Consider the following 27,471-nt stretch of genomic DNA (forward strand, 5'->3'; position numbering starts at 1 on the left):
CAATTGTCACTAGTAAATATTATGAAAACAATAAGTGTTGTACTTTTTTATATATTTTATATAATTTTATAGTTTATGTATTATAATTGTAAGAACAAAAACAAATTTAGCCACTCACATAGAAATCTCTTAGGCCTTATCCTTTTCTGACAGTTTTAGGGATTTTTAAAAATCCTTATTTGTTCTGCAAATAATAATTTCAAACTCATTTGATAATGATATCCTGTGACATGACATGTATCTTAATTTACATAATCTCATGGATGCAACATTAAATCTGTTCAGCTCACAGATGAAGACTAAGCTGTAATGCAAGCAGAACTTTCACAAATGTTTATAGGTCAATAAAATAATTACAAAACACTTATAAATCATTAAATGATTTGATAACACTGTAAAATAATATATAATTTATTAACATTACTAGATGCATTAGTAAAACTTCATAATAACTGCACTCATTAGTAAATAGTCAGTTCATGCTTTATAAAGTCTTATCCCAACATTAATAGTCATTAGTAAGCAGCTTATAAATACAGTTATAAATAAATTGTTCTTGGTTTATAAGCACATTTATTACAAAGGAGAGTAAAGGCTCAGGTATCTTCCTAAGAAAAAGTAAAATAAAATAAATACAAATAAACAAACACAAAACAGATTGATACAGAACTCAGAAAAATTTATTTCAATGTGCAATAAAAGGAAACTGCACACTTGAATTATATACAGTTACATATATATATATATATATATATATATATATATATATATATATATACATATTAGGAGTAATTTTGGGGATGGTAAAGGTTTTGTCCACTGGGTGGTGCTGTGCATATGTTTAATTAGAGCGCCTGGGCAACAAGTGAGTGCGTTGGTAATTGGGAAGCACACAGTTTTTGAGTGCACAGCAGAGTATCCCGCAAGGCTTTGTGTGTACATGTGAACAAGGAGAGGCCACAAGAAGTTTGAGATCATGGTTAATAGAGCTCAAGTAATAAAGAAAGACATTTGTTATGCATCTACATCCGTCTGCATGGAATCTGTACGTGTTTTAAACTTGCTTACTCTTATTATCAATGGCATTGGAAAGCCAGTACACACACACACACAAACATATATATTATATTATTATTATTATTATTTTTATTTTTTTATCAAGTGTGCAGCTGTACAGTTTCATTTTTTCCATCTTGAAAATTTTTTTTCTGTGTTCTGTATCCCTCTGTGTTGTGTTTAAATTTTAGTTTGGTGGATGAATGTTCCTTTACATCTCCTTTGTGAAAGCTTTAAATGTATAAATAGTCCTCACTTTAGATGAGCTCACAAAAAATAGATAGTTGGTAACTACTAAATGTTTTATAAAAACCTGACTTTAACATGAATTACAGCAGGAATATATGTTAATAAAGCAGTTATTAACACACTGACTGGAAGAGAAATAAAAAAAAATCCTTATATTCAGGTGTGAAGAATTATTAGGCATTTTTTACTTTACTGATAAAATGAGCCAAAAAAAGAGGTTTAACTCAGACTGAAAAATCCAAAATTATTAGATTCCCATGATAAATATTCAAAATTAGAGCAGTACAGTAATTTCAAATTTAAGACATGACCACTGGACAGCAAAATGCTTACTGGGTCAGAAGGGTCAGAAAAAAAAAAACAGGTGGAGAAGAACAAAAACACATTAAAGGGATAGTTCACTCTCAAATAACATTTTGGTATGTTTAAGGACATGCAAGATGTAGGTTTCTTTGTTTTTTAAGTATTTTCCCATTTTGATATTTTTAGGTCCAACCGTTCTTGTTTGTGACTCACATAATGGATGTCTATGGTCACCACCTCAAAGAGCATGCACAGATGAGTCAAAATTAAACAATTCCCCATCATAAGTACACATTGATGACCTAAGACACGGAACGAGCGGTTTGTGTAAGAAAACGAACAGTATTTATATCGTTTTTACCTCTTATACACAACCACATCCAACTGATCTGAGGAAACAAGTGCTTCCTGATGTGACGTGCGCGCGCTCTGGCTTAGTCTGGGCAAGCGCGGAAAGCGCCGGAAGCGATCTCTCCCGCGTGTACAATACTCATTGTTTACACTTACTGCCTATGGTTTACACAGATTTCGGAATTATTACCTTTCACTGTGAAGATCTAAACATATTTAGACGTACAGGAAATTGCAATGGAAGACGATTTCAATATATCCATAGACAACGTTGAATTTTTTTCACAACCATATTAATAGGGCTTGGGCGCCAAGTTGCATTCTGGGACATGGCGGCCATGTTGCCAGCTTCGCTAATGTAAACATACAGCCAGTTGAACGAGAAGAGCAGAGCTGGGAGAAAGAAAAAAAGATGTCAAAATCGCGAAAAGTTTGTGGGATTTATAGTGATACGCTAAATACGGATGCCAGGGACCGGTATGTGGACAAAATCGGCACTATTAACGGTTTGGATCCATATGAAATTCCCAACAAATAGTGGAGTACCGACGGAGACTTGTTGCCGCAGGTTTACATTACAGATAATCTTCGGCTACCTTATTTGTTTTGTTTGCGCCTACACTTCAGAAAAGTTCCGAAGCTACAAGTCAAGTCTCATGTACAGTTCACAAATGGATGGGTTCAGGAGCTGCAAATCAAAGAAACGAAACAGTGGCAAAACCGTATACAGTAATCCGGTAAGCTGTACTCTACCTAGCTGCTAGTTTAGTAACCGTTAGTGCTAACAACCATTGACACATGGACTTTTAACAATGTGTTTCAAAAGTGTAGTTAGTAGCTGTCCACCCTCCCGTTTTTCCGGGGTTCTCACGTATTTGAGCTGTTTTCCCACTGTCTTCCCGTTTTAGTATTTTCCTGTAAAATATCCCGTTAGCCCCTCCATCAGACCTGTCAAGTCTCTGTGTTGTTGTCCTGTTGCTACTCCTTGTCCTTCCAGCGAAACAGATGTTTTCAAAGCATCGTTTTGCTTACTTGAAAGCAACCTTAGCGTGATGTTGGGCTTTTTAAGATAGCGTGGTTGTTGTGAGAGCACGATTTCACGCCAATCTGTAACTAAAGTCACGTTAGACCTAGCTTCACAAATCGCTTAACATTAGTTAATGCAACAGTTTTATTGTACGAATTTTTGCTGTAGGCAGAGGGATAGCAACAAAAAGATAAATGTTGAAATTTCCCGTATTTTGGATGAGTAACTCGAGAAATTTCCCTTATTTTCAATGTTGACTTAAGCTATATAAATTAATATTCAGATGTTATGGTCTCCGTAGTCACGCCTCCAAGCAGGAAAGTGGTGTAAAATTAATCCATTCTCATTTTATTTTCCCCATGGCGATTATGTGTTGCACTATTACACCCCACAATACAGCAACGGTTGAAAATGGTTAAAATATATTTTTTAATTAATCAAATTAAGACACACGGATGAGAGGGAGTATCTCTAAACACTGCGCAGTCCGAGTGGCAGTAAAGGAGGCATTTCAACGTGGCGGCCACGCCAAGTAATGATGTCACGACGCCCAAGCCCTATTTGAACCAGAATACACAGACCAAGTACTCAGAAGCGATCCGCTGCAGCAGCACGCCTTCAAGCCTCAGAGAGACCAAGATCTCTTCAAAATTGGTGGTGTTTTAGTAGCAAGTGTTGTGAGATGCCAACAGAAGTGGAGAGCATATGTTGTCACGAATAGAACAACAAGATGAAAACGAGGACATTGACAGTATCGCATCACACGCCTGCCTGACTGAAGTTCCTGAGTTTTCTCTGCTGTTGAGACCAAGCATTTTGGACGTTGTGTTTAGTATGCAACGTATAAACTGGAGGCAATGCCAGAGGGACCCAATGGCACGCTGTCAATAGAGTGAGTAATGTGTTGTATTTTTATTATAATCGCAACGATTATAGGGTGCATTATAAACAAATTAATTAATTACAATTACTGCATTATATTTCATACAGTGCAGATTGGTGGCGTAGCGTGTGGTAAACAATGAATGATGTGCATGCGCGAGAGATCACATCAGGGGCTTTCCGCACTTGCACAGACTAAAGCCAGAGCGCGCGTGCACGTCACATCGGGAAGCACTCATACACTCAGATCAGTTGGACGTGGTTGTGTACAAGAGGTGAAAACGATATAAATACTGTTAGTTTTCTTACACAAACCATTCGTTTCGTGTCTTAGGTCATCAATGTGTACTTATGATGGGGAATTGTTTAATTTTTACTCCTCTGTGAATGCTCTTTGAGGTGGTCACCATAGACATCCATTATGTGAGTCGCAGACAAGAATGGTTGGACCTAAAAATATCAAAATGGGAAATACTGAGGAAACAAAGAAACCTACATCTTGGATGTCCTTGAGGTAAGCTAAAACATATCAAAATTTAATTTGAGAGTGAACTATCCCTTTAACTGCAAAATAATTAAGAATTAAAGTGTAGAATTAGGTGTGAAACTGTCAGGGAGCATTTAGTCTCAAGTGCCAACATTTTCCAGAACTGCAACTTTCCTAGAGTCTCCAGAATTACAAGGTGTCTGGTTCTGAGAGACTTAAAAGATCCCAAAAAATTACTTTATTGGAGTAGCATGAAGTATTGTGAAATACTAAATATGAAGAATTTATACAGTATATAGGCTTTATGAACAGATTTTGAGTGACTCTTGAAGGACCAGCACCACCTCTTCTTGTACAACGCTTTGAGGAATATATCTTCCAGATTTTTATTCCATCTCCTATCCTGAAATGTCTGTCTTGCAGAATTGACAAAAAAATAATCTTCACATTAATTCTTAATTCTTTTGCAATTTTTGTGTCATTTCATCTTCACCTGTTTTTTTTATTATTATTTTTAGTTTTTTTCTTCTTGTCTGACCCCATGACCCAGTCAGCATTTTTTTGTTTAATGGTGAAGTCTTAACTTTGCAATTTCTGTATTGCATTTGTTTTTGATATTTCTCATGGGGATTTCATAATTTTTGACGTTTCAGTTCGAGTTAAAACTCTTTTGTCGCATTTCCTCTGTAAAAGAAAACATGCCTAATAATTCTGCACACCTGAATATAAGGAGTTTTTCTATTCCAGCTTTCATGGAGAATTATATATCACTCATAAATGATTAAATAAAATAATGGTAGTTATTAATTTTGATATGGTTTGGTATTGGTAGAATGCGTTTGGAAAAACATCTCAATAAAACAAGATTTTAATGTTTAAGTTTGGAAAATTAACTGACATGAATGAATGCTGTATAATTATTGTTCATGTTAACATAGTTAATGTTTATAAATGAAATCTTATTGTAAAGTGTTACTAAAGTTATATATATATATATATATATATATATATATATAATGTTCTGTGAATGTGATTTCAAAGTCTAGATGATTTGGATTAACCCTTTAACTGTCGTATCCCTTAAAACCTGACTGCCAGTGGGTTATTGTAAATGAATGTGCCCGTTAAACACAGTTTACAGTCAGTAGACATTCAAAAGGCCCCTTTTACCGCCACGGGTACTGCTGCCGTGGCGTTTTGTAAAGTGCATTTGGAGCTTTTGAACGCTGAGTGGCGCTTTAACCACAAGTTATCAAACAAGCGCATCAAAGCACATTTTTTGCAAATAGATGTCATTTTTATCTCGCTGATGTGTTACATTTGAATGCTTCAGTCACGGAAAATGAAATAAAAACACTATAGTTTAAATATTTAATATATTTAATATTCACAGATGAAAGTTTGGTATTTATGAAGTTACGTGCATTTCTTAGAACAAATTCAAGCAGGATAAATGTCAAGCCTGTGCCCGAGTCTGTGCTTATATTTTATAAGCTACATGGTATTAAACCATATTTTAGATTTGACACATTTAAAAGGTGTGCAGTATTATTTTTTATTATATTAATTATGCGTTATATTATTCAAAAGAAATTGTGGTTTACTTTGCATCGGAGCATTAAAAGTGGTAGCCTATTTTAGGGGGGTAGGCTACATGGATTAATATGCAAAATGTAAATATTTTCATATATTATGCCTATATTTTAATTTACATTTTAAATATATATTTGTCCTTTAATAAAACAACATGCATTTTTGTTATTTGTTACCTGTCCTTTATTTTGACAACTTATTGGGGAAAAAACATTTGTCTGTAAACTGATTAAGAAATTGTTGCATGTTTAAACGTGAAGCACTGTATAATTTCGTTCCCATTATTTAGGCCTAATTTGCCTAAAACAAGAAACGAGAAAGAAACAAGAAAAGATTGTGTGTGTGTGTGTGAGGGGGTTGGTGAATGTGTGTGTTAACTGTTGGTGGGTGTGTGTGTGTGAGAGAGAGAGGGGTCTGTTTAAACTTTTATTGGTTTAAAATTATCAGTAAAAGTGTTCAGCCCTCAAATTAAGAAACAGATGTATTAAAAATATATTTTGTAATATTTCACAAATCCTTATAGATAAATAAAATAATTAAAAATTCTTATTGCGTTTACATTTACATTTATGCATTTAGCAGATGCTTTTTTTTTATACCTAACAATAAATCTTATAAATCTTTAAAGGTTTTGATAACACTCCACAATAATGACTCATTTGTTAACATTACTTATTGCATTAACTGACAAAAACTATAAATGTACAATATATTTTTACAGCATTTATTAATGGTTGTTCATGTTAGTTAAACAAAATGTTTGTTAATTCAGATTGCATTAACTAATGTTAACAGATAAAACTTTACATTTTATCAATTCCAAACCACATAATTCTCAATAACAGCTATTCATTTGGTTTTTAATCATTCATGAGTGATATACAATTGTCCATGATGGCTGGAAATGAAAAACTCCTTTTATTTAGGTGAGCAGAATGATTTGGCTTGTTTTCTTTTACTGATAAAATGAGACAAAAAAAGAGGTTTAACTCAGACTGAAAATTAATTTAAAAAATCCTGAACCAGTTAATTTAATTTACATTATTATTAATAATTGTTCATTTCACACATAAAAAGATCAAATTATGTATACACATAGACATATTTTTTTCTGCAGGTAAAAATTTTAAACTCATTTGATACTGACCTATAACATCCAGTGACATGAAATTAATTTGAATTTACACAATATGGATGTAACAGTAAAACAGCTCAGGTCAAAGATAAAGACTAAGCTGTAATGCAGGCAAAAATATTTGCAAATGCTTATATTTCAATAAAATGGTTAAAAAACCTTTTTAAATTATTAAAGGTTTTGGTAACATAAATTTTTCATTTGTAAACAATACTAAATGTATTGGTAACACTTTATAATAACTGCACTCTGTGAATCATTAGGTAAGCATTAAGAAATAGTCAGTTCAACATTAAGTCATTAGTAAGCAGTTTATAAATATAGCTATAAATGCCTTGCTCTTGATTTATAAGCACATTAATTATAAAGGAAAATAAACAAAATAAATACTAAATAGATAAAAAATAAACAAACAACACAGTGGGATACGTAATTCATAAATATTTATTTCAAGATGCAATTAAACTGTACAACTGTACACTTGGATTGTTTTTACGTATTTAAAATGATATATATGTTACAAACACGCCAGGTTCCACCTCCACACAATCACAGCGCACACCCTCACCTAAATACTAGTTCACCACCACCTGTTCCTCATCTCCCTCTCATCATCGCTGCACCATAAAAGCCACACACACACACTCAGTCTTCGTCCGGTCACGTTCGCGACAAGATCATTCCTGTATGCTTACTATTAGGACTAACTCCTCTTCTACTCTCTCTCTAAGGATTATCTCCGAAAGTTCCCCGAAGTGTGTGTGTGTGGTTCACCGATCCCTCCAAGAAGTCACAGCCTTACCTGCACGGATCCAAACTCCCATTCACTCCTCACTACCTGCTCCTCTGCCTGTGTCTTATAATAAACATCTTCATCTGTTACTCCTCAGTTTCCCAAGTGATCCGTAACAGATGACCGGACCAGCACCGACAGGCACAAGCATGAGCCTCACGGACCCCTTTCAAGACCTGGTAGATGCACTCCGTCGTACACTCATGTCAGCCCCAGCATCTCCACCACCAGCGAGCACTTCCGCTGATCCTGTCATCACTCCTTCACCCGCCGTGCACGCAAGTCCCATGGCCAGGCCGGCGCCCTACTCTGGCTCGGTGGAGGAATGCAACGGTTTCCTGCTTCAGTGTTCACTGGTCCTGGAGATGCAACTGCTCTCGTATCCAACAGACCGCTCTAAGGTAGCCTTTATCATTTCCCAATTGCAAGGCAAAGCACTACTGTGGGCAGATTCACTCTGGACTCAAAATAACCCAGTTATTCAGTCTTATTCCAGCTTCATCGACCATTTCCGAGAAGTTTTCGGCAGACCTGCCTGGGATTCTTCGATAGGTGAGAAGCTGTACAATTTAAAACAAGGAAAAATATCTGTCAATGAATATGCCTTGCAGTTCAGAACTCTGACGGCCTCCAGTGGATGGAACAAACAGGCTTTGCTAACAACCTACCGTCAAGGACTGGAACCCCAGGTGCGGTTGCATCTCGCTGCATACGAGGATACCATCGACCTCGAGCGATTCATCCAGCTGTCCAACTGCTTCCCATGATGGTTGACTCCTACCGCCTCACAATGGCGTAGCGTCAAAGACGGCTGGCCCAGAATTAATGTCTATACTGTGCAGCTCCGGGGCATACCATAGCTGTGTGCCCCGTCCGTCCTCCTTTTCCTCACCACTCCATGGTGAGTGCCATTCTCCGTTCACGATACCAAATGAAACCACTCACCACTGTTGTGACACTTACTGCCGCTGATGTATCTCTTCCAGTTTCCGTCCTCCTCGATTCTGGGTCAGCCGGCAACTTCATCTCCGGCGCCCTCTGCCGTCAGCTCAAGCTCCCTACTATGGCCACGCCGGCATAACCCCGTTATCTCCTGGAAGACGGGAGAGATCCTGAAGTGGGGCGAGGCTTGTTTTCAATCATGTATCTCCAGTTGCCCTATCCCAGTGGAACATCCCCCCGAACCACTACCAGTCTACTCCACATCTATCGAGAGCCCTGTCGAGAACCAATCCATCACCATTCCTCAGTGCTACGCCCCCTTCGGCGATGTCTTCTGCCCTAAGCGGGCCTCCAAGCTGCCTCCACACTGGCCGTGGGACTGTGCTATTGATCTGCTGCCGGGTGAACCAGTGCTAAAGGTACGGATATATCCCCTATCCGTTCCCGAGGAGAAGGCCATGGAGGACTACATCAAGGAGGCGCTGGCACATGGATACATTCGCCCATTTACCTCCCCTGCTGCTTCCAACTTCTTCTTCGTGGCTGAAAAGGATGGAGGTTTGCGACCATGCATCGATTACAGAGCACTAAATAAAATACCCACTTCCCCTCGTCCCAGCAGCCCTGGAACATCTCCGTGGTGCCACTGTATTCACCAAGTTGGACCTCCGCAGTGCGTATAACGTCATCCGGATACGTGAGGGGGACGAATGGAAGACTGCCTTCATCACCCCTACTGGCCACTATGAGTACTGCGTCATGCCGTATAGGCTTGTTAACGCCCCCTCCGTATTCCAGGATTTCATTCATGACGTGACTCCAGGATTTCCTCCACAAGTCCATCCTAGTTTACATAGACAACATCCTGATTTACTCCCGGAGCCTGGCAGAACATCAGTGCCACGTTGCGGAGGTCCTGCAACGCCTGATGGACTGCCAGCTCTATCTTAAAGCAGAGAAGTGTTCATTCCATCAGCCCTCAGTGCAGTTCCTTGGGTACACCATCGACCGCAGTGGCATCCGGATGGACGATGGGAAGGTGAACGCAGTCAGGGACTGGCCCATTCCTACCACTATCAAGGAGCTGCAACGATTCCTTGGCTTTGCCAATTTCTATAGACGATTCATTCATAATTTCAGTACAATCACCAGCCCTCTTACCAACCTTCTCCGCCAGAAACCCAAATCTCTCTCCTCACTCCTACCGCCACTGAAGCCTTCCAAGCCCTCAAACAAGCCTTCACGACCACCCCACTCCTCGTACATCCGGACCCCGATCGACCGTTTGTAGCGGAAGTGGGTGCCTCAACCACCGCCTCCATCCATGTGCCTTCTTCTACAGGACACTCAACCCAACAGAGGTAAACTATGACATCAGGAATCGGGAGTTGCTAGCCATCAAACTTGCCCTGGAGAAATGGAGACATTGGCTAGAGGGAGCCAAACATCTGTTTCAAGTTCTCACTGACCACAAGAACCTGGAAAACCTTAGAGCAGCCAAGAGACTCAACCCCAGACAGGCACGCTGGGCGTTATTCTTCACCCACTTCCAATTTACCATCTCCTACCGCCCAGGGGTAAAAAACGTGAAGGTCGATGCTCTGTCCAGGTGTTACGCCCCCGAAGAAAAGTCAGAAAATCCAGAACCCATCCTCCAGGACAATATCATAGTCGCTCCTATTACCTGGTCAGCTGAGACTCTTCCTCCTGCTGAACCTCCTAACGACACCCCGCCGGGTTGCCCGCCAGGACACTTGTACATCCCCAGGAGACGGCACACTCCACTTATCCACTCCACGCATACATCACTTGGCACTGGTCACCCGGGGGGTCAATGAAACCCTCTTGTTGCTACGGGAACGCTTCTGGTGGCCCAACATGGCCTCAGATGTAAGAAGGTACGTGAGTGGATGTACCAGCTGCACCATGTCCAAGAGTCCTCGCCACCTACCATCTGGCAAACTCCATCCTCTGCTCGATCTGCCTGCGTCTACCCTGCCGCAAGCTCAGTCCCAGATTCATTGGCTCGTTCACCATCACCCAGCAGATAATTCCGGTCACTTATAAACTCCAGCTTCCTCCTGAGTACCGGATTCACCCCACATTCCATGTGTCACTCCTAAAACCTCACCATCCTTCTGTCTCTCTCTCCACAGAACCTGGCGAGATGGAAGCCCCCCTCCTCTCCTCCTAGATGATGGCGCAGCTTATACAGTCATGGACATCCTGGACTCCCGGCGGCGTGGTTGGCAGCTGGAATATCTAGTGGACTGGGAAGGATACGGTCCAGAGGAACGTTCCTGGGTCCCACGCAACGAAATCTTGGATCCCGCCTTACTGGATACCTTCCATTCCATTCATCCCAATCAACCAGCTCCCAGGGAAAGAGGATGCTCACCACGTCGTCGGGGTCCCCGGCCCTCAGGAGCGGGCCCTGGGGAGGGGGGTACTGTTACAAACACGCCAGGTTCCACCTCCACACAATCACAGCGCACACCCTCACCTGAATACTAGTTCACCACCACCTGTTCCTCATCTCCCTCTCATCAGCGCTACACCCTAAAAGCCACACTTTCAGTCTTCGTCCGGTCACGTTTGCGACAAGATCATTCCTGCTTACTATTTTTTTTTATCAAGGGTACAGATTAAAAATTTCATTATTTGCATCTTGAAATTTTTTTTTGCTGTGTTCTGTATGCCTCTGTGATCCATTTAATCTCCTTTGTAAATGCTCTGGTATAAATAGTCCTCACTTTAGGTGAGCTCACAAAATTAGATTGCTGGCAACTACTAAATGTTTATAACAACCTGACTTAATCATGAACTACAGCTGGAATATGTATCAACAAAGCAGCTATTAACAAACTGATGTCTTAATAACAAGATTTATATATGTATATTTAAATAGTTTACTAATCATTTACTTAAATTTTCTTAATGATCTTATGAACCACTGACAACTCCTAAATAACTGAAACTTCATGAAACTCTAAACTTAATGGTTTGGTTTAACCCTTTAATTGCCAAATACCTTCAAACTAGCCTGCCAGAGGGGTTACTGTAAGTGAATGTGCTCTCGCAGGGCACAGTTTTTCTGATGCCACCAGGTTGGCGTTTGCACTGATGGCTTGAGCAGCTATATTTATTCTTACGCTTCTTCTTTTTCTTCTCTGAAAAACTTCTCCAAAACTCACAAAACTTTGCTCAAGCATCAGAACTGGCAAAAATGTACATCTGATATAGGTTTCAGAAGTGGGTATGGCAAAATGGCTCGATAGCGTCACCTGTTAAATTTCAACGGAGTGCGCCTCAAGCTACGTTTCACGTACATGCATGAAAATTGGTACACACGTGTAAGACACCATTACCTACAAAAAAAGTATCCTGTTACAAAATTCAAAACCCTACAGAAAGTAATTTATTTTGAATTTCCTTTATGATTTTTGTGCAGTTTTTGCCATTTCCATGCCTCGTACTTTGACAAACTCCTCCTACAGTTTTAATCAGATTATCTTTGGTGAGGGTAATCATAAGACCTTTGAGATGTTAAATTGCGTAGATTTTGAGTTTTGTGAAGGGGTGTGTCCCTGTCGGCCTTAGAAATTTGATGTTTCGCCATGAAACAGGAAAGCCGCTGTAACTCAAGCTATGTCTGATCTGCCCCAAACTTCACACATGTGATATGTTTTCTGTCCTGAACAAATACCCATGACCAAATTCAGTTATAGTCATAGTGCCACCTGCTGGTAACAGGAAGTGACATTGTTAACACTGCTATGGACTCCTAGGAACATAGTAAAAAGTGTCAACAAGTGTTGAAGGGATATTTCACCCAAAAATCATAATTATGTCATTAATGACTCACCCTCATGTCATTCCAAACCAGTAAGACCTCCATTTATTTTCAGAACACAGTTTTTTTTTTTTCCAACAATATCTTTATTTATTTTCAAACAACCTGACATTTACATATAGCCATTAGAACTCAAACCTCTTGCCCCAAACCCCGCGGAACCTTGTCCATCAGCTGACCAAGACATGACATCACAACACAAATAATTAAATAAATATAAATAACTAAAGACAAAGGAAATTGAAATACACAATAAAGTAATAAACAAACACTACATAAGTAAATAAAAATGGAGAAATTACAAAACCTACCGTGCACAACCATTCTCACCAGTGTGCACTATACATGAATCAGAAATTCAAAATCAGACAGTACACCTTTTCCCCAAATGAACTGCAGGAGGTTACTTATGGGTCGTCCCCAGATATCTCCCCCAAACAAGACAAGTCTTTATTAGCAAGGAAGTTATTAAAGGGGCCCCAGATATTATCAAAAATTGGTTGCCTTCCCCTGATTGTATACGTAATCTTTTCTAAGGGCAGAGTTGCTGTTAATTCTGAAAGCCATCTACCTATCCTTGGTCTATCCACCTCTTTCCAAGCAATTGCAATGACTCTTTTGGCCAACAACAGACCTATATCTAAAAATAATCTATGCTTCTTTCTTATGTTACAGTTAGCTGGGTAGATACCCAATAGAAAAATTTTTGGTTCTAAATGTAGTTTTATCTCTAATATTTCCTCAATACACTGTTTCACTTCTCCCCAGAAATCCTTTATTTGAGAACACTGCCACAAACAATGGAAGAGTGTGCCCTTTTCCTTGTCACATTTTATGCAAACATCTGGTATGTCATTATTGAATTTATTAAGTTTAACTGGGGTCATATACGAACGCATTAACCAGTTGTACTGCAGAAGTTTCAAACGTGAGTTCACTGTTTGTATTTGTGCCTTGGAGCACGCCCTCTCCCACTCCTCAATGGAGATATTCTCCTGTAAGTCCTCTCTCCAGGACTCAAGTTTACGTACTGATGTTTCTGAAGATTCACCAACCAGTTCATTATATATTTTGGAAATTATGCCCCTTTCCTGGCAATCTCTCACCATCATTTCTTCGAGCTTTGATAGACTAGGAATAGACAGGGATTGATTTTGTTGAGTTCTAATAAAATCTCTCAGTTGCAAGTATCTAAAGAACTGACTGCGAGTTATGTCGTACTTGACAACAATTTCATCAAAAGACATCAGATGTGTATCATCAGGACTATAAAGATCTCCTATTTTTTGTAACCCCTGTTCCGCCCAAATTTTAAACCCCCCCTCACCTCTTCCTGGGGGGAAGTGATCATTTCCCCATATCGGACTGAATACTGAGAGCGAGTCAGATACTTGGAGATATTTCTTAACCTGTTGCCACACGCCAATCATATTTTTGGCCATAGGATTCTTTGTGTTATTTTTGAGTTTCTTAGACTTAGCTGAGTACAGGTAAATGGGCAAAGGCAACTTCAATGCACCACCTTCCATTTCTCTCCACAGTGGCACATTCTCCTCAGAGAAGTAGAACATCATTGTTCTCAGTTGCGCCGCCCAGTAGTACCAAAGTGGGTTTGGGCATTTAAGCCCTCCTCTATCATACGGCAAGTACAACAATGATAGGCGCTGCCTGGGGCGTCTATTGTTCCATAGAAACTTAATGAAAAGTGTCTTCAGCTGAGAAAATAAATTGCTTGGCGGTGGCAAAGGCAAATTTTGAAACAAATACAACAGTTTAGGAAGTACATTCATTTTGAGAGTATTTATTTTCCCCATTAACGACATTGGTAGAGCCGCCCATCTATCTAAAGAAATTGAGATCCCTTGCATAACTGGTCTATAGTTAATTTCTATGATATTGTTAAGCAGTGAAACAATTTGAATACCTAGATAAGAGAAGCGATTGACGACCTTAAATTGTGCAACAACATTAGTTGGATTTTCCCTGTCTACTTGGTTTAGTAACATAATGGATGTTTTAGACTTATTAATTTTATATCCTGAGATCTCGCCAAACTTCCTAATCAAGTCTAGCAGGGCCGGGATGGATTTGTTGGTATTTTTGAGAAAGACAATTATGTCATCTGCATATAAAGCTAAACGATGCTCCGTCTGTCCTATGGATATTCCAGAAATGCTATCATGTGACCTCACTGCAATTGCCAAAGGTTCAATTGCCATAATAAACAACAATGGAGACAAAGGGTCCCCTTGTCTACACCCTCGCTTTATTTTTATACTTTTTGAGGTATTACTGTTAGTCAAAATTTGTGCATATGGCTCCTTATAGAGTAATCTTATCCAATTACAAAACGTCTCCCCCAAACCAAAGCGTGCCAGAATCTCAAACAAATAAGACCATTCCACTCTGTCAAATGCTTTTTCAGCATCGAGTGACAGTAAAGCAGTGTCTGGGGCCCCCTTTTGATGATAAAGAATATTCAAGATCCTTCTGACATTGTGGAAGCCTTGTCTGCCACGAATAAACCCATTCTGATCCTTCCCAATTATCGTAGTTATTATGTCTTCAATTCTTTTTGCTAAAACCTTACACAGTATTTTCAAATCTGCATTTAGCAGGCTAATAGGTCTCCAATTTTCACATTTATTAGTTGGTTTATCTACCTTCGGAAGCAGAGTAATTAATGCTCCTCTTAAAGACCACGGCAAGATACCGTTTCGGAAGGACTCTGTAAACATTTCTAAAATTGGAATCAACAATTTATTTTTAAATTTTTTGTAGATTTCAATTGGGAGACCATCAGGTCCGGGAGTTTTCCCTGCTTTAATACTATCAATTGCTGCAGATAGTTCCTCTACTGTTATATCTTTCTCCAAATTCGTCCTAAGAATTTCTGGTATCTTGGGTATATTTATACTATCTAAAAACACTTTTAATTCTGAATTGGCATTAATCATTTCGGAACTATAGAGACCCTCATAAAATTTCTTGAAGGTTTCATTAATTTCTGTTGGATCTACAATGGTTTCTCCTTGATCGCTCTGCAGTGAGGTTATAACTTTTTCACTCTGTAGCTGCTTAAGACGCCATGCAAGAACTTTCCCAGGTTTTTCACCCTGCTCATAGAAGGACTGTTTAAGTCGCAACAGACTGGCTACCGCTTTTGATGCAGATAATTCGTTGTATTGTGCTCTAAGCAGCAATAGATTTTGATGAGATTCTGTTGACCTTGTTCGATAATACTCATTTTCCATTTCTGTTATTTTTGCCTCTAAATTTTTTGCCTTCTCAAAAGTCAATCTAGCTTTAGAGCTTGTGATGCTGATTATTTGGCCTCTAATATAAGCCTTGAAGGCCTCCCATCTCATTCCTGCTGAGGTTTCTGTTGTATTAGTTTCAAAATAGAACCTGATTTGTTCATCCAGAAAAGAGACAAAACCGGGGTCAGTCAGCCACTTTTGTTTGCAACGCCAAATCTTAGCGTCTTTCACTAGCTTTGAGTCCTGATATACCAATGAGTTGGGAGCGTGATCTGAAATTAGGATAGCATCATAAGTACAATCCTTGACTTTGTGCCTTAGCTCTGCAGATATCAAAAAGAAGTCAATTCTTGAGTAGGACTTATGTATACTGGAATAACACGAAAACTTTAGATCGGCAGGGTTTTTTTCCCTCCAGATATCTATTAGGTTCAATTCTTTCATGAAATGATATATCATTACCCTACTACGAATGTGAGACTCTACAGCTCCAGAGCTCCTATCCTTCACCGGATCTAATGCACAGTTAAAATCGCCCGCCACCACACATTTACCAGGAAGAGTGGACAAAATAAGAAATAGGTTTTGAAAAAAATTGGGGTCATCTGTATTTGGTGCATAAATATTCGCCAAGATAATTTGCTCTTTTAGCAAATTTCCTTGTATGATAAGATATCGTCCAAATTTGTCTTTGATAACCTTATTCACCTGGAGTGGTATTGACTCATGCACCAACATAATGACACCTCTAGCCTGAGAGTTAAACGATGCAGAAAAGACCTTGCCTCTCCACCTCCTCCTAATTTTCAGATCCTCATTGTACATCAGGTGTGTTTCTTGAAGAAACACAATATTAGACTGCATTGATTTTATCCTGTTCATGACTTGTTTGGTTTTCTTAAGGTTTCGTAACCCCCTGCAGTTCCATGATGTAATTTTAATTTTTATCTCACTAGACATTTTGCATACTTTGTATAGTTATAATCTCCAAACATTTTAGGAGCCTGTATAAAAAAAAAAAAAAAAAAAAAAAAAAAAAAGGGAACTAAAATCAATAAAACTACTGATGACCACTATAACCCCCCCAACACCCATATTCAGGACACTTAGCCTGAATTCTTCCCCTTGTAATCTTAAAACTTCCAGATAGCTGTTAACTGTTAACCTAAGGTTAAGACAGTATCACTGAGCTAACAAACGATGATTAACTAATAACACTAACCTTACCCTCCCAAGCTACCATAATTGAACATTATAAATTTTCTTTCATAAACCTCATTTTAGCATAAACTGAAGGCCCTATATTATTCTAAGAGAATCCGAACACAAATGAAGTACGACATTATAACCCCAATTACTTTAAAGTTAACGCAGTGGCAATTGCCAAAGACACGTTTTGCCTCTTAACTATTGTTTATAAAGAGTAAAAATTATTAAAAAAAAAAAAAAAAAAAAAAAAAAAAAAAAAAAAAAAAAAAAGGGGAAATACGTATAGAGCTTAGACTCGGAGAAAGGAGAGTGACAAAGCTTTAACAGTTACTATAAACTCTGAGAAAAAACCTTGAACATACTATAATCGGCTCAATCTTGTAAACTGTTTGTAAACCGCTTTGTAAACCGCGACGCTCCAAGTCATTTTCTAATAATTCAGTCCGGTCCCTCTTCTGACCTGATCCGTTTGATGAAGTCCTCTGCCTCGACACGGTTGTTAAAGATGTGCGACCGTTCTTTATAAGTCACTAGTAGTCGGGCAGGAGGGATGATGCCGTATCGGAGCCCCATTAGACGAAGTTGCCGTCTCGCCTCGTCAAACTGCTTTTGCTTCTTGTGAACACCTGCCGCCAGATCTTGGTAAAATCTCACTGTATGGTTCTTGTAACGTACTTCTCTTTTTGTCTTGGCTGCTCTCGTCACCAGTTCTTTATCCCTGAAGTTCAGAAACTTCATTATCAGCGTTCGGGGTGAGGGGTTATTGTGTGCTCCTGGTCCGATTCTATGAGCCCTCTCCACCGTTAGTTTTGTACGCCCCAGCGGCAGTTCCAGCGCGTCCGGTAGCCAATTCTCCAAAAAGGCACACGCATCGTCACCCTCCGCTCCCTCAGGCAAATTGACCAGCCTCAAATTGGAGCGCCTTGATCTCGTCTCCAGGTCCAGTAGTTTTTCCTCCATGTCCTTGTTTTTGTTTTCTAGGACTCTTACTTTTGTTTGGAGCGCGGCGACATTATCTTCAGTTGTCGAAATCCTTGTTTCTGCCTCCGTGACTCGTTCTGCACAGTCAGTGATGTCTTTCCTGACATTTTCAATAGCAGACAATATGCCATCAAACTTGGTGGAAAACTCCGTTTTCATGTCGTTAATAGCAGTCAGAATGGTAGCTGCCATATGTCCGGACTCTCCCTCCGCCGTGTCATTGCTTCTGTCCGACGATTTATCCTCAGGAGTCGAGCTAGCACTAGCCTCGTCGGAATCCATGGCTTCGAAGTTAGCTGAGGCTTTCTTGCTAGAGTTAGCCGTCGTAAAGTCCGACAATTTAGCTTGCAGAGTTTTATTTCGCCCCTGACCGACTTTCTTCTGTGACAACGGCATCCCCCTAAGCTTATCTATCGAAATAGAGGTATTGTACTCGTTCAAGTCCAATATTTATGAAGGAATTAGCCAACAGGGTAGGAGAGCAGGTTAACGTGCGTTCACTCAGCTCGCCGCCATACCGGAAGTCTCAGAACACAGTTTAAGATATTTATAAAGATCTAAGCCTCAAGCATCGACGACAGATCGCTGTTTTTCAATGGAAGCTTATAAAGACTGTATTTGCTACATTTGTGTAAGCAGTACATGAACATTAGAAATGCTGTACATAGCAGATCCGTCATAATAACGAGTCATAAACACATCCACAGCTGTAAATCCCGGTTTAGTTAGAAAGGTAAGGGTCCACTGAACGACATCTCATGAAGCATGTTTAGTCCAACGAAGCAATAACATTGTAATATGGATCATCCTTGCTTTGTTTACATTTCAATTCTTCAGCGACAGAACTGTTTGTGTCCGTTATGGAATAACTCACGGTCGGAAACTGCATCTTGGTAGTAAAAACAATGTTTCACAACAGAATGGTGGCGATCCACCGGAAAATAGAATGAATGAAAGATAGGCGAAAGATAGTATACTTGAATTTGACACTCCCTCGTGACACGCTCTGACGCCCCTGTCAGCTGATGGAGGCGGAACTTAGAGCGATTGCCTTTTCCTTTGTTTCTTTTATTTTTCGACAGTTTTTATATATGTGAGAGTGTATTTTATGTTGAATGTGAATGTATCTGCGTGATTACCATCTGTTTGAGTGCAAATCAGCCCAAAATTACTGTATGATCACGGCTATCAAATTGAACACGTCTATGTGAATAGAGAGAGTGGATTATTTACTTTATGGCACATTTGTGTTATTACCATCTGTATAAGTGGCCATCAGCACTTCAGCACTTATTTGCATCGTAATTCATTGTAAATACTGCATTTCTAACAATCTCAGGATTTTCTGTAATTGGCAAACAAAGTTAGATATCTTTTTATTTTTCTGATTATTCTTATTTTTCTTACTCAAATTATTCTTATTGTATTTTTCTAGTGATAAAATAAATCACTTATATGATGTCAATGTTTCTGTCTAGTGTTTTATAATTGAAAAAAACTGCAGTGGTATGTTTACTGATTAAATAGTTTGTAGAAGCCTTCAATACTATTGAGAAATATATTTTCTTATATTTGGGGGGTGTAGACATAGTCTCAGAAAAATATTAGCAGGAGTCTCATTTTTTATGAAGAATTTTTCATAGGAAACTGTTACAATTATAAGTTAGTTAGAGCATTTTCATCTGTGAGTCACATAATGGGGGGTGCTGGCTAACAGGTTAAAACATATCAATATCTCGGAGTAATTCATGTACTCAAACAGTACACTCACTAAACTGATGTGAAGAGAGAGATGAACACCGAGCCGAGCCAGATAATGACTCGTTCACGAGTCAAGAACCGGTTTCATCGGTTTTCGTATCACCAGTAGTTCTTTCGGACAGTTCGATTCAATAAATTGGTTGAAGAAAACGGATTCACCAGTTCTTTTGCACTCAACGTAATGGCATCATTGGCGATGATTGCCCTTGATTCAAGCCTTCGGTTTACCTGGATTCATAACATTAGCACAGAATCAGTTCAGAATCAATCACCAAAAGAATCAGTTTGGTTCAGACGCTCTGTGTGTCGGACTGCTTCACGCTGAATCACACATGTGCAGTATCATCAGCTCCTCGGTTCTCGAATCGGACACGTCTGACAGAAACAGTTCTTGACTCGTGAACGAGTCATTATCTGGCTTGGCTCGCCGTTCATCTCCAGTCCTCTCTTCACAGCTGTTCAGTCAGTGTACTGTTTGAGTAAATGAATTACTCCGGGATATTGGTTTGTTTTAACTCAGAGGGAGTGTCAACCACATTAAAAAAGTTAACAGCTTAAGTCATTTGTGGATTTGGTGAACTGGTTCAAAAAGATCTGGTTACATCGAATGATTCGTTCTCGAACCAGATATGACAAACTGCTTTATTTTGAACTCTCTCACAACAGACACTGAAGAGAAGACAATGCTGAATAAAGTCATAGTTTTTGCTATTTCTGGACCAAAATCTATTTTCGATGCTTCAAAATATTCTAACTGACCCTCATGTCACATGGACTACTTTGATGATGTTTTTCTTACCTTTCTGGACATGGACAATATACCTTACACACAGATTCAATGGAGGGACTGAGAGCTCTCGGACTAAATCTAAAATATCTTAAACTGTGTTCGAAGATAAATGAGGGTCTTACTGGTTTGGAACAACATGAGGGTGAGTTATTAATAACATAATTATGATTTTTGGGTGAACTATCCCTTTAACATGGCAACATGCTAGAAACATACTAAAACATGCTAGCAACACTTAGCTCAGTGCTAAAGCATCCTATTAATGCAGTGAAACAGGAGGTTATTGTAATTCTGGCATACAGTGTGCAATCTGCCCCAGACTTCACGTTTAACAAGAGTCCTGTCCAGAACACATCAACATGCCCGTATTTTATTATAGTCATAGCGACACCTGCTGGCAACAGGAAGTGGCATGTTTAACACTGTTATGGACTCCTTGGAAAATAATAAAAAGCATCAACAAATGTTAAATGGGCAGGCAAAATTATGCAAGCATGCTAAAACATGCTAGCAACACTTAGCTCAGTGTTTAAACATGCTATTAATGCAGTGAAGCAGAGCATTATTCAATCAATCAATCACCTTTATTTATATAGCGCTTTAAACAAAATACATTGCGTCAAAGCACTGAACAACATTCATTTGGGAAACAGTGTCTCAATAACGCAAAATGACAGTTAAAGGCAGTTCATCATTGAATTCAGTGGTGTCATCTCTGTTCAGTTTAAATAGTGTCTGTGCATTTATTTGCAATCAAGTCAATAGTATCGCATTAGATGATGTGACCCCAACTAAGCAAGCCATAGGCGACAGCGGCAAGGAACCGAAACTCCATCGGTGACAGAATGGAGAAAAAAACCTTGGGAGAAACCATGCTCAGTTGGGGGGCCAGTTCTCCTCTGACCAGACGAAACCAGTAGTTCAATTTCAGGCTGCAGCAAAGTCAGATTGTGCAGAAGAATCATCTTTTTCCTGTGGTCTTGTCCTGGTGGTCCTCTGAGACAAGGTCTTTACAGGGGATCTGTATCTGGGGATCTAGTTGTCCTGGTCTCCGCTGTCTTTCAGGGCAGTAGAGGTCCTTTCTAGGTGCTGATCCACCATCATGTCTGGATACGTACTGGATCCGGGTGACTGCAGTGACCCTCTGATCTGGATACAGACTGGATCTGGTGGCCACGGTGACCTCGGAACAAGAGAGAAACAGACAAATATTAGCATAGATGCCATTCTTCTAATGATGTAGCAAGTACATAGGGTGTATGTGAACTGTTTCTGGTTCCGGTTTACCTAATTAATGCAGCCTAAAAATCCTTTAACGGATTTGGATATTAAAAGCATATTAGCATTTTATGTGAATGCCAGGTTAAAGAGATGGGTCTTTAATCTAGATTTAAACTTCAAGAGTGTGTCTGCCTCCCGAACAATGTTAGGTAGGTTATTCCAGAGTTTAGTCGCAAAATAGGAAAAGGATCTGCCGCCCGCAGTTGATTTTGATATTCGAGGTATTATCAAATTGCCTGAGTTTTGAGAACGTAGCGGACGTAGAGGATTATAATGTAAAAGGAGCTCATTTAAATACTGAGGTGCTAAACCATTCAGGGCTTTATAAACAATAAGCAATATTTTAAAATCTATACGATGTTTGACAGGGAGCCAGTGCAGTGTTGACAGGACCGGGCTAATATGGTCATACTTCCTGGTTCTAGTAAGAACTCTTGCTGCTGCATTTTGGACTAGCTGTAGTTTGTTTACTAAGTGTGCTGAACAACCACCCAATAAAGCATTACAATAATCTAACCTTGAAGTCATAAATGCATGGATTAACATTTCTGCATTTGACATTGAGAGTATAGGCCATAATTTAGATATATATTTGAGATGGAAAAATGCAGTTTTACAAATGCTAGAAACGTGGCTTTCTAAGGAAAGATTGCGATCAAATAGCACACCTAGCTTCCTAACTGATGACGAAGAATTGACAGAGCAAGCATCAAGTCTTAGACAGTGTTCTAGGTTATTACAAGCAGAGTTTTTAGGTCCTATAATTAACACCTCTGTTTTTTTCTGAATTTAGCAGTAAGAAATTACTCGTCATCCAATTTTTTATATCGACTATGCATTCCATTAGTTTTTCAAATTGATGTGTTTCACCGGGCCGCAAAGAAAATATAGAGCTGAGTATCATCAGCATAACAGTGAAAGCTAACACCATGTTTCCTGATGATATCTCCCAAGGGTAACATATAAAGCGTGAAGAGTAGCGGCCCTAGTACTGAGCCTTGAGGTACCCCATACTGCACTTGTGATTGATATGATACATCTTCATTCACTGCTACGAACTGATGGCGGTCATATAAGTACGATTTAAACCATGCTAATGCACTTCCACTGATGCCAACAAAGTGTTCAAGTCTATGCAAAAGAATGCTGTAATCAATTGTGTCAAACGCAGCACTAAGACCCAATAAAACGAATAGAGAGATACACCCACGATCAGATGATAAGAGCAGATCATTTGTAACTCTAAGGAGAGCAGTCTCAGTACTATGATACGGTCTAAATCCTGACTGGAAATCCTCACATATACCATTTTTCTCTAATAAGGAATATAATTGTGAGGATACCACCTTTTTTAGTATCATGGACAGAAAAGGGAGATTCGAAATTGGTCTATAATTAACTAGTTCTTTGGGGTCAAGTTGTGTTTTTTTTATGAGAGGTTTAATAACAGCCAGTTTGAAGGTTTTGGGGACATATCCTAATGAAAATGAGGAATGGTATAGGGTCTAACATACATGTTGTTGGTTTAGATGATTTAACAAGTTTATACAATTCTTCCTCTCCTATAGTAGAGAATGAGTGGAACTGTTCCTCAGGGGGTCTATAGTGCACTGTCTGATGTGATACTGTAGCTGACAGCTGAATGGTTGCAATTTTATCTCTAATAGTATCGATTTTAGAAGTAAAGTAGTTCATAAAGTCATTACTGCTGTGGTGTTGGGAAATGTCAACACTTGTTGAGGCTTTATTTTTCGTTAATTTAGCCACTGTATTGAATAAATACCTGGGGTTACGTTTGTTTTCTTCTAAAAGAGAAGAAAAGTAATCAGATCTAGCAGTTTTTAATGCTTTTCTGTAGGATATGTTACTTTCCCGCCAAGCAATACAAAATACCTCTAGTTTTGTTTTCCTCCAGCTGCGCTCCATTTTTCGAGCTGCTCTCTTTAGGGTGCGAGTATGCTCATTATACCATGGTGTCAAACTGTTTTCCTTAACCTTCCTTAAGCGTAAAAGAGCAACTGTATTTAAAGTGCTAGAAAAGAGAGAGTCCATAGTTTCTGTTACATCATCAAGTTGTTCTGAGGTTTTGGATATGCTAATGAATTTGGATACATCAGGAAGATAACTTAAAAAGCAGTCTTTTGTGGTAGAAGTGATGGTTCTTCCATACTTGTAACAAGAAGTAGAATTTACAATTTTGGCTATATGAAGTTTGCACAGAACTAAATAATGATCTGAGATATCATCACTTGGCTGAATAATTTCAACACTATCAACATCAATTCCATGTGACAGTATTAAATCTAGAGTATGATTTCGACAATGAGTAGGTCCTGAAACGTGTTGTCTAACCCCAATAGAGTTCAGAATGTCTATAAATGCTGATCCCAATGCATCTTTTTCATTATCGACATGGATATTAAAATCACCAACTATTAAAACTTTATCTGCAGCCAGAACTAACTCGGATGTAAAATCACCAAACTCTTTAATAAAGTCTGTTTGGTGCCCTGGTGGCCTGTATACAGTAGCCAGTACAAACATAACAGGGGATTTATCATTAACACATTTTTTTTCTCTGGATAATGTTAAATGTAGCACCATTACTTCAAACGAGTTATACTTGAAGCCTGCCCTCTGAGAAGTCCTGAAAACGTTGTTATAAATTGAAGCAACTCCTCCCCCTTTGCCTTTTAGACGTGGCTCGTGCTTATAACAGTAATCTTGGGGGGTGGATTCATTTAAAGGGGGGGTGAAATGCTCGTTTTCACTCAATATCCTGTTAATCTTGAGTACCTGTAGAGTAGTACTGCATCTTTCATAACTCCAAAAAGTCTTTAGTTTTATTATATTCATAAGAGAAAGGTAGTCTGTACCGATTTTTCCCGGAAAAATACGACCGGCTGGAGGCGTGACGTGTGGGCGGAGCTAAAGAATCACGAGCGCCAGTAGGCTTTTGCGTTGAGAGCGTTTGGAAGCTGTGACATTACCGTGAGGAAAAACACATCCAAAACAAACCATGGCTAACAGTCCGATTCAGCATATATTTATGATCCAGAATCAGATCCAGAGGCTGAAATTTAACAAGAGCAGCATCAGCAATGACGTCTCTATGTGGTATGTACTGAAACTGTATATATTTGCTTAGCGGTTTTGGAAATTGGCTAAGTTTCACTTTGTCGTCTTTTTTTTTTTTTTTTTTTTTTTTTTAAACTGCACATGTGGAAAGTGCAATTTGATGACAACATCGTATGTTGTTTACTTGATGTGCTTATGCGCCGATAGCTAAGTAAACAACACAGAGATATTTGAAGCAGTTTTACTCGTGCAGTTTGATGACAAAATCGCATGTTGTTTACTTGATCTGCTTACACGCCTATAGCTAAGTTAACAACACAGAGATATTTGAAGCAGTTTTATTCACCGCTTGTGGTTCCAACACACGATCGTGACCCTTTTTCGTTGGGACTGCATTATCCTTAAGAAATAAACGATGTGCAAATCCGGCGTCAAACTGGGCCTTGTTTGTAAAACAAGCATCTTCGAAATGCAGGGAACAAACACAAACACTTGCACAACTCCGCTGATGCTCTGTAAAAATAAACTCCATCCACTGGTCCCTTAATGCTGTTTTTTTTTTTGGTAATCTGTGCAGGGTTGTCTTGCCCTGCTCTTCCGGCAGAAGTGCCCTTAGGACCCATATAAGGAAATTCCGCTCCATCTAACGTCACACAGAGCCATACTCGAAAAAAAACTTTCCGCAACTTGCGACAAACCAGAAGGAGTATTTTTGGAACAGAAATACTCCTTCAAACGTACAACTTAATTTTTGAAACTTTGTCCATGTTTTGCATGGGAATCCAACTCTTTAACAGTGTAAAAAACTCAGTATGCATGAATAGCATTTACCCCCCCCCCCCCCCTTAAAATAATGTAATCATCAGGTTTTAGCCAAGTTTCTGTCAAACAGAGCACATCTATATTATGATCAGTTGTCATATTATTTACAAAAAGTGTTTTCGTAGAAATGGATCTGATATTCAATAAGCCAAGCTTTATCATTTGTTTATCCATATTGCATTTGTTTTTTACTTGTTGAACCTCAATTAAATTGTTAACCTTAAAGGAAGACTCCACCGTTTTTTGAAATCGGGCTTATTCACATTATTTCCTAGATTTAGATAGGTGGGCAAATGCATTTTTGTGTCAGTGCATGCATTGTTTTAGTTTGACTGGGTCGGCGTTAGCTTAGCTTAGCACAATGAATGGAATCCTTTGTTGCCAGCTAGCATGGCCTGAGTAAAAGTGATCAAAAAATTGTAAAAAACCCACCTAATTACTTCTTGTGGCCTGCATATTCACAACGAGTACAAAAAGCAATCCAGATTAACACTAGGCGATTTCCTAGGCAGATATTGACTTGGGACTATATTCTGGGGAAGCACAGGCGAAGCACTGCTGCTTAGGCGAAGCACTGCTACTTCGGCGCAGAGATATCACGCAACACATGAAATCCCACGACTTCCGTCAACATACCGGCGTGAATAGTAGCTGCCTGGCTATTTTCCTTACAGTACACGAATGGCGATGAACATGGCTGATTTTGAGAGAGGCGAAGAGGGTGACTTCTCAGACAGTCAAGAACCAGAACCATACCTATTTGAACCAGAGTTTACAGAAGACGAGCTGCGTGCTTTGGAAATAGAATGACAGGAGGAGGAGGTTGCGATCGCTCAACAGCCTGAGGACGTGAGGATGAGAGCCAACATGAACTGGTGGTGTGAATGTGGGGGAATATGCCAATCTATGCCGACGGAAATAGAGTGTCTGTGCTGTAGAGAGTGGGACATGTTTTTGCCATTGATGACCAGGCTCAACACGTCAGATCAAGATGAGCGTGCCCGAAGTTGTGTCACATCTACAGAGGATTTCACGGCGCTGATCCATTCTGCAGTACTCGATTTTTTTTTTCGGTGTGACAAAGGGAACTGGAAAAAACGCCCCACGCCGAATGGACCAAATGGACAGCTGTCCACAGAGTAAGTGATTATTTTAATCATGACGCATGTATAGATCGACCCATATTATACCTGTATTCACATAGAGTTGATGTTTTCACAGGCAATTTAGGTTGGTGGCTTATCGTGTTGTGCTGGAGTGCGCCTTGAAGGGAGAGACATTGGGCAGAGGAAATCGAACACCATTGCCATCATGTGTGGTCGTTGCTATTCGTAAAAAATATCCATAAGAGTCTGGTATATATATTGGCTTTCAAGACGCACAGGAGGCAATAAATATGCTGTAACTGATTTCATAAATAATAAAGTCTTTGCAAATCCTGTCATCTCTGTTTACTTGATTTAATAAACTCTGGTAATGTATTACCAACATGTGATAAAAAAGCTTTTACTATAGAAGTATTACATCCAAGTCAATGTGCATGCTGATTCGCCATAACAAGAGAAAACAGAGAGAAAACTGAGAAATACTGTTATTTATTATTATGAATAAATGTATG

The 27,471-nt window shown here is 39.2% G+C and overlaps 3 protein-coding genes and 1 long non-coding RNA gene across 5 annotated transcripts in view; 2 read left to right on the forward strand and 2 right to left on the reverse strand.

Annotated features, from left to right (window-relative positions):
- Positions 1 to 27,471, reverse strand: part of LOC127975855 (uncharacterized) — a 1,007,983-nt gene that overhangs the window by 948,669 nt on the left and 31,843 nt on the right. The gene's annotated exons all lie outside the window — the stretch shown is intronic.
- Positions 1 to 27,471, forward strand: part of gnmt (glycine N-methyltransferase) — a 127,591-nt gene that overhangs the window by 20,697 nt on the left and 79,423 nt on the right. The gene's annotated exons all lie outside the window — the stretch shown is intronic.
- LOC127975848 (uncharacterized) overlaps positions 22,888 to 27,471 on the reverse strand; it is a 31,715-nt gene continuing 27,131 nt past the window's right edge. Inside the window, exon 2 of the mRNA XM_052579862.1 lies at positions 22,888 to 23,736. Coding sequence (XP_052435822.1) covers positions 23,394 to 23,736 — 343 coding nt within the window. The 3' untranslated portion in view covers positions 22,888 to 23,393. The remainder of the gene's footprint in view (positions 23,737 to 27,471) is intronic.
- LOC127975869 (uncharacterized) lies at positions 23,735 to 27,297 on the forward strand. Its single transcript, XR_008157637.1, has 2 exons — positions 23,735 to 26,992; positions 27,075 to 27,297. It is a non-coding gene; the product is annotated as an uncharacterized LOC127975869 (long non-coding RNA).

Source organism: Carassius gibelio, chromosome B17, assembly GCF_023724105.1.
Source record: "Carassius gibelio isolate Cgi1373 ecotype wild population from Czech Republic chromosome B17, carGib1.2-hapl.c, whole genome shotgun sequence".
In the NCBI taxonomy this organism is placed as follows: domain Eukaryota; kingdom Metazoa; phylum Chordata; class Actinopteri; order Cypriniformes; family Cyprinidae; genus Carassius; species Carassius gibelio.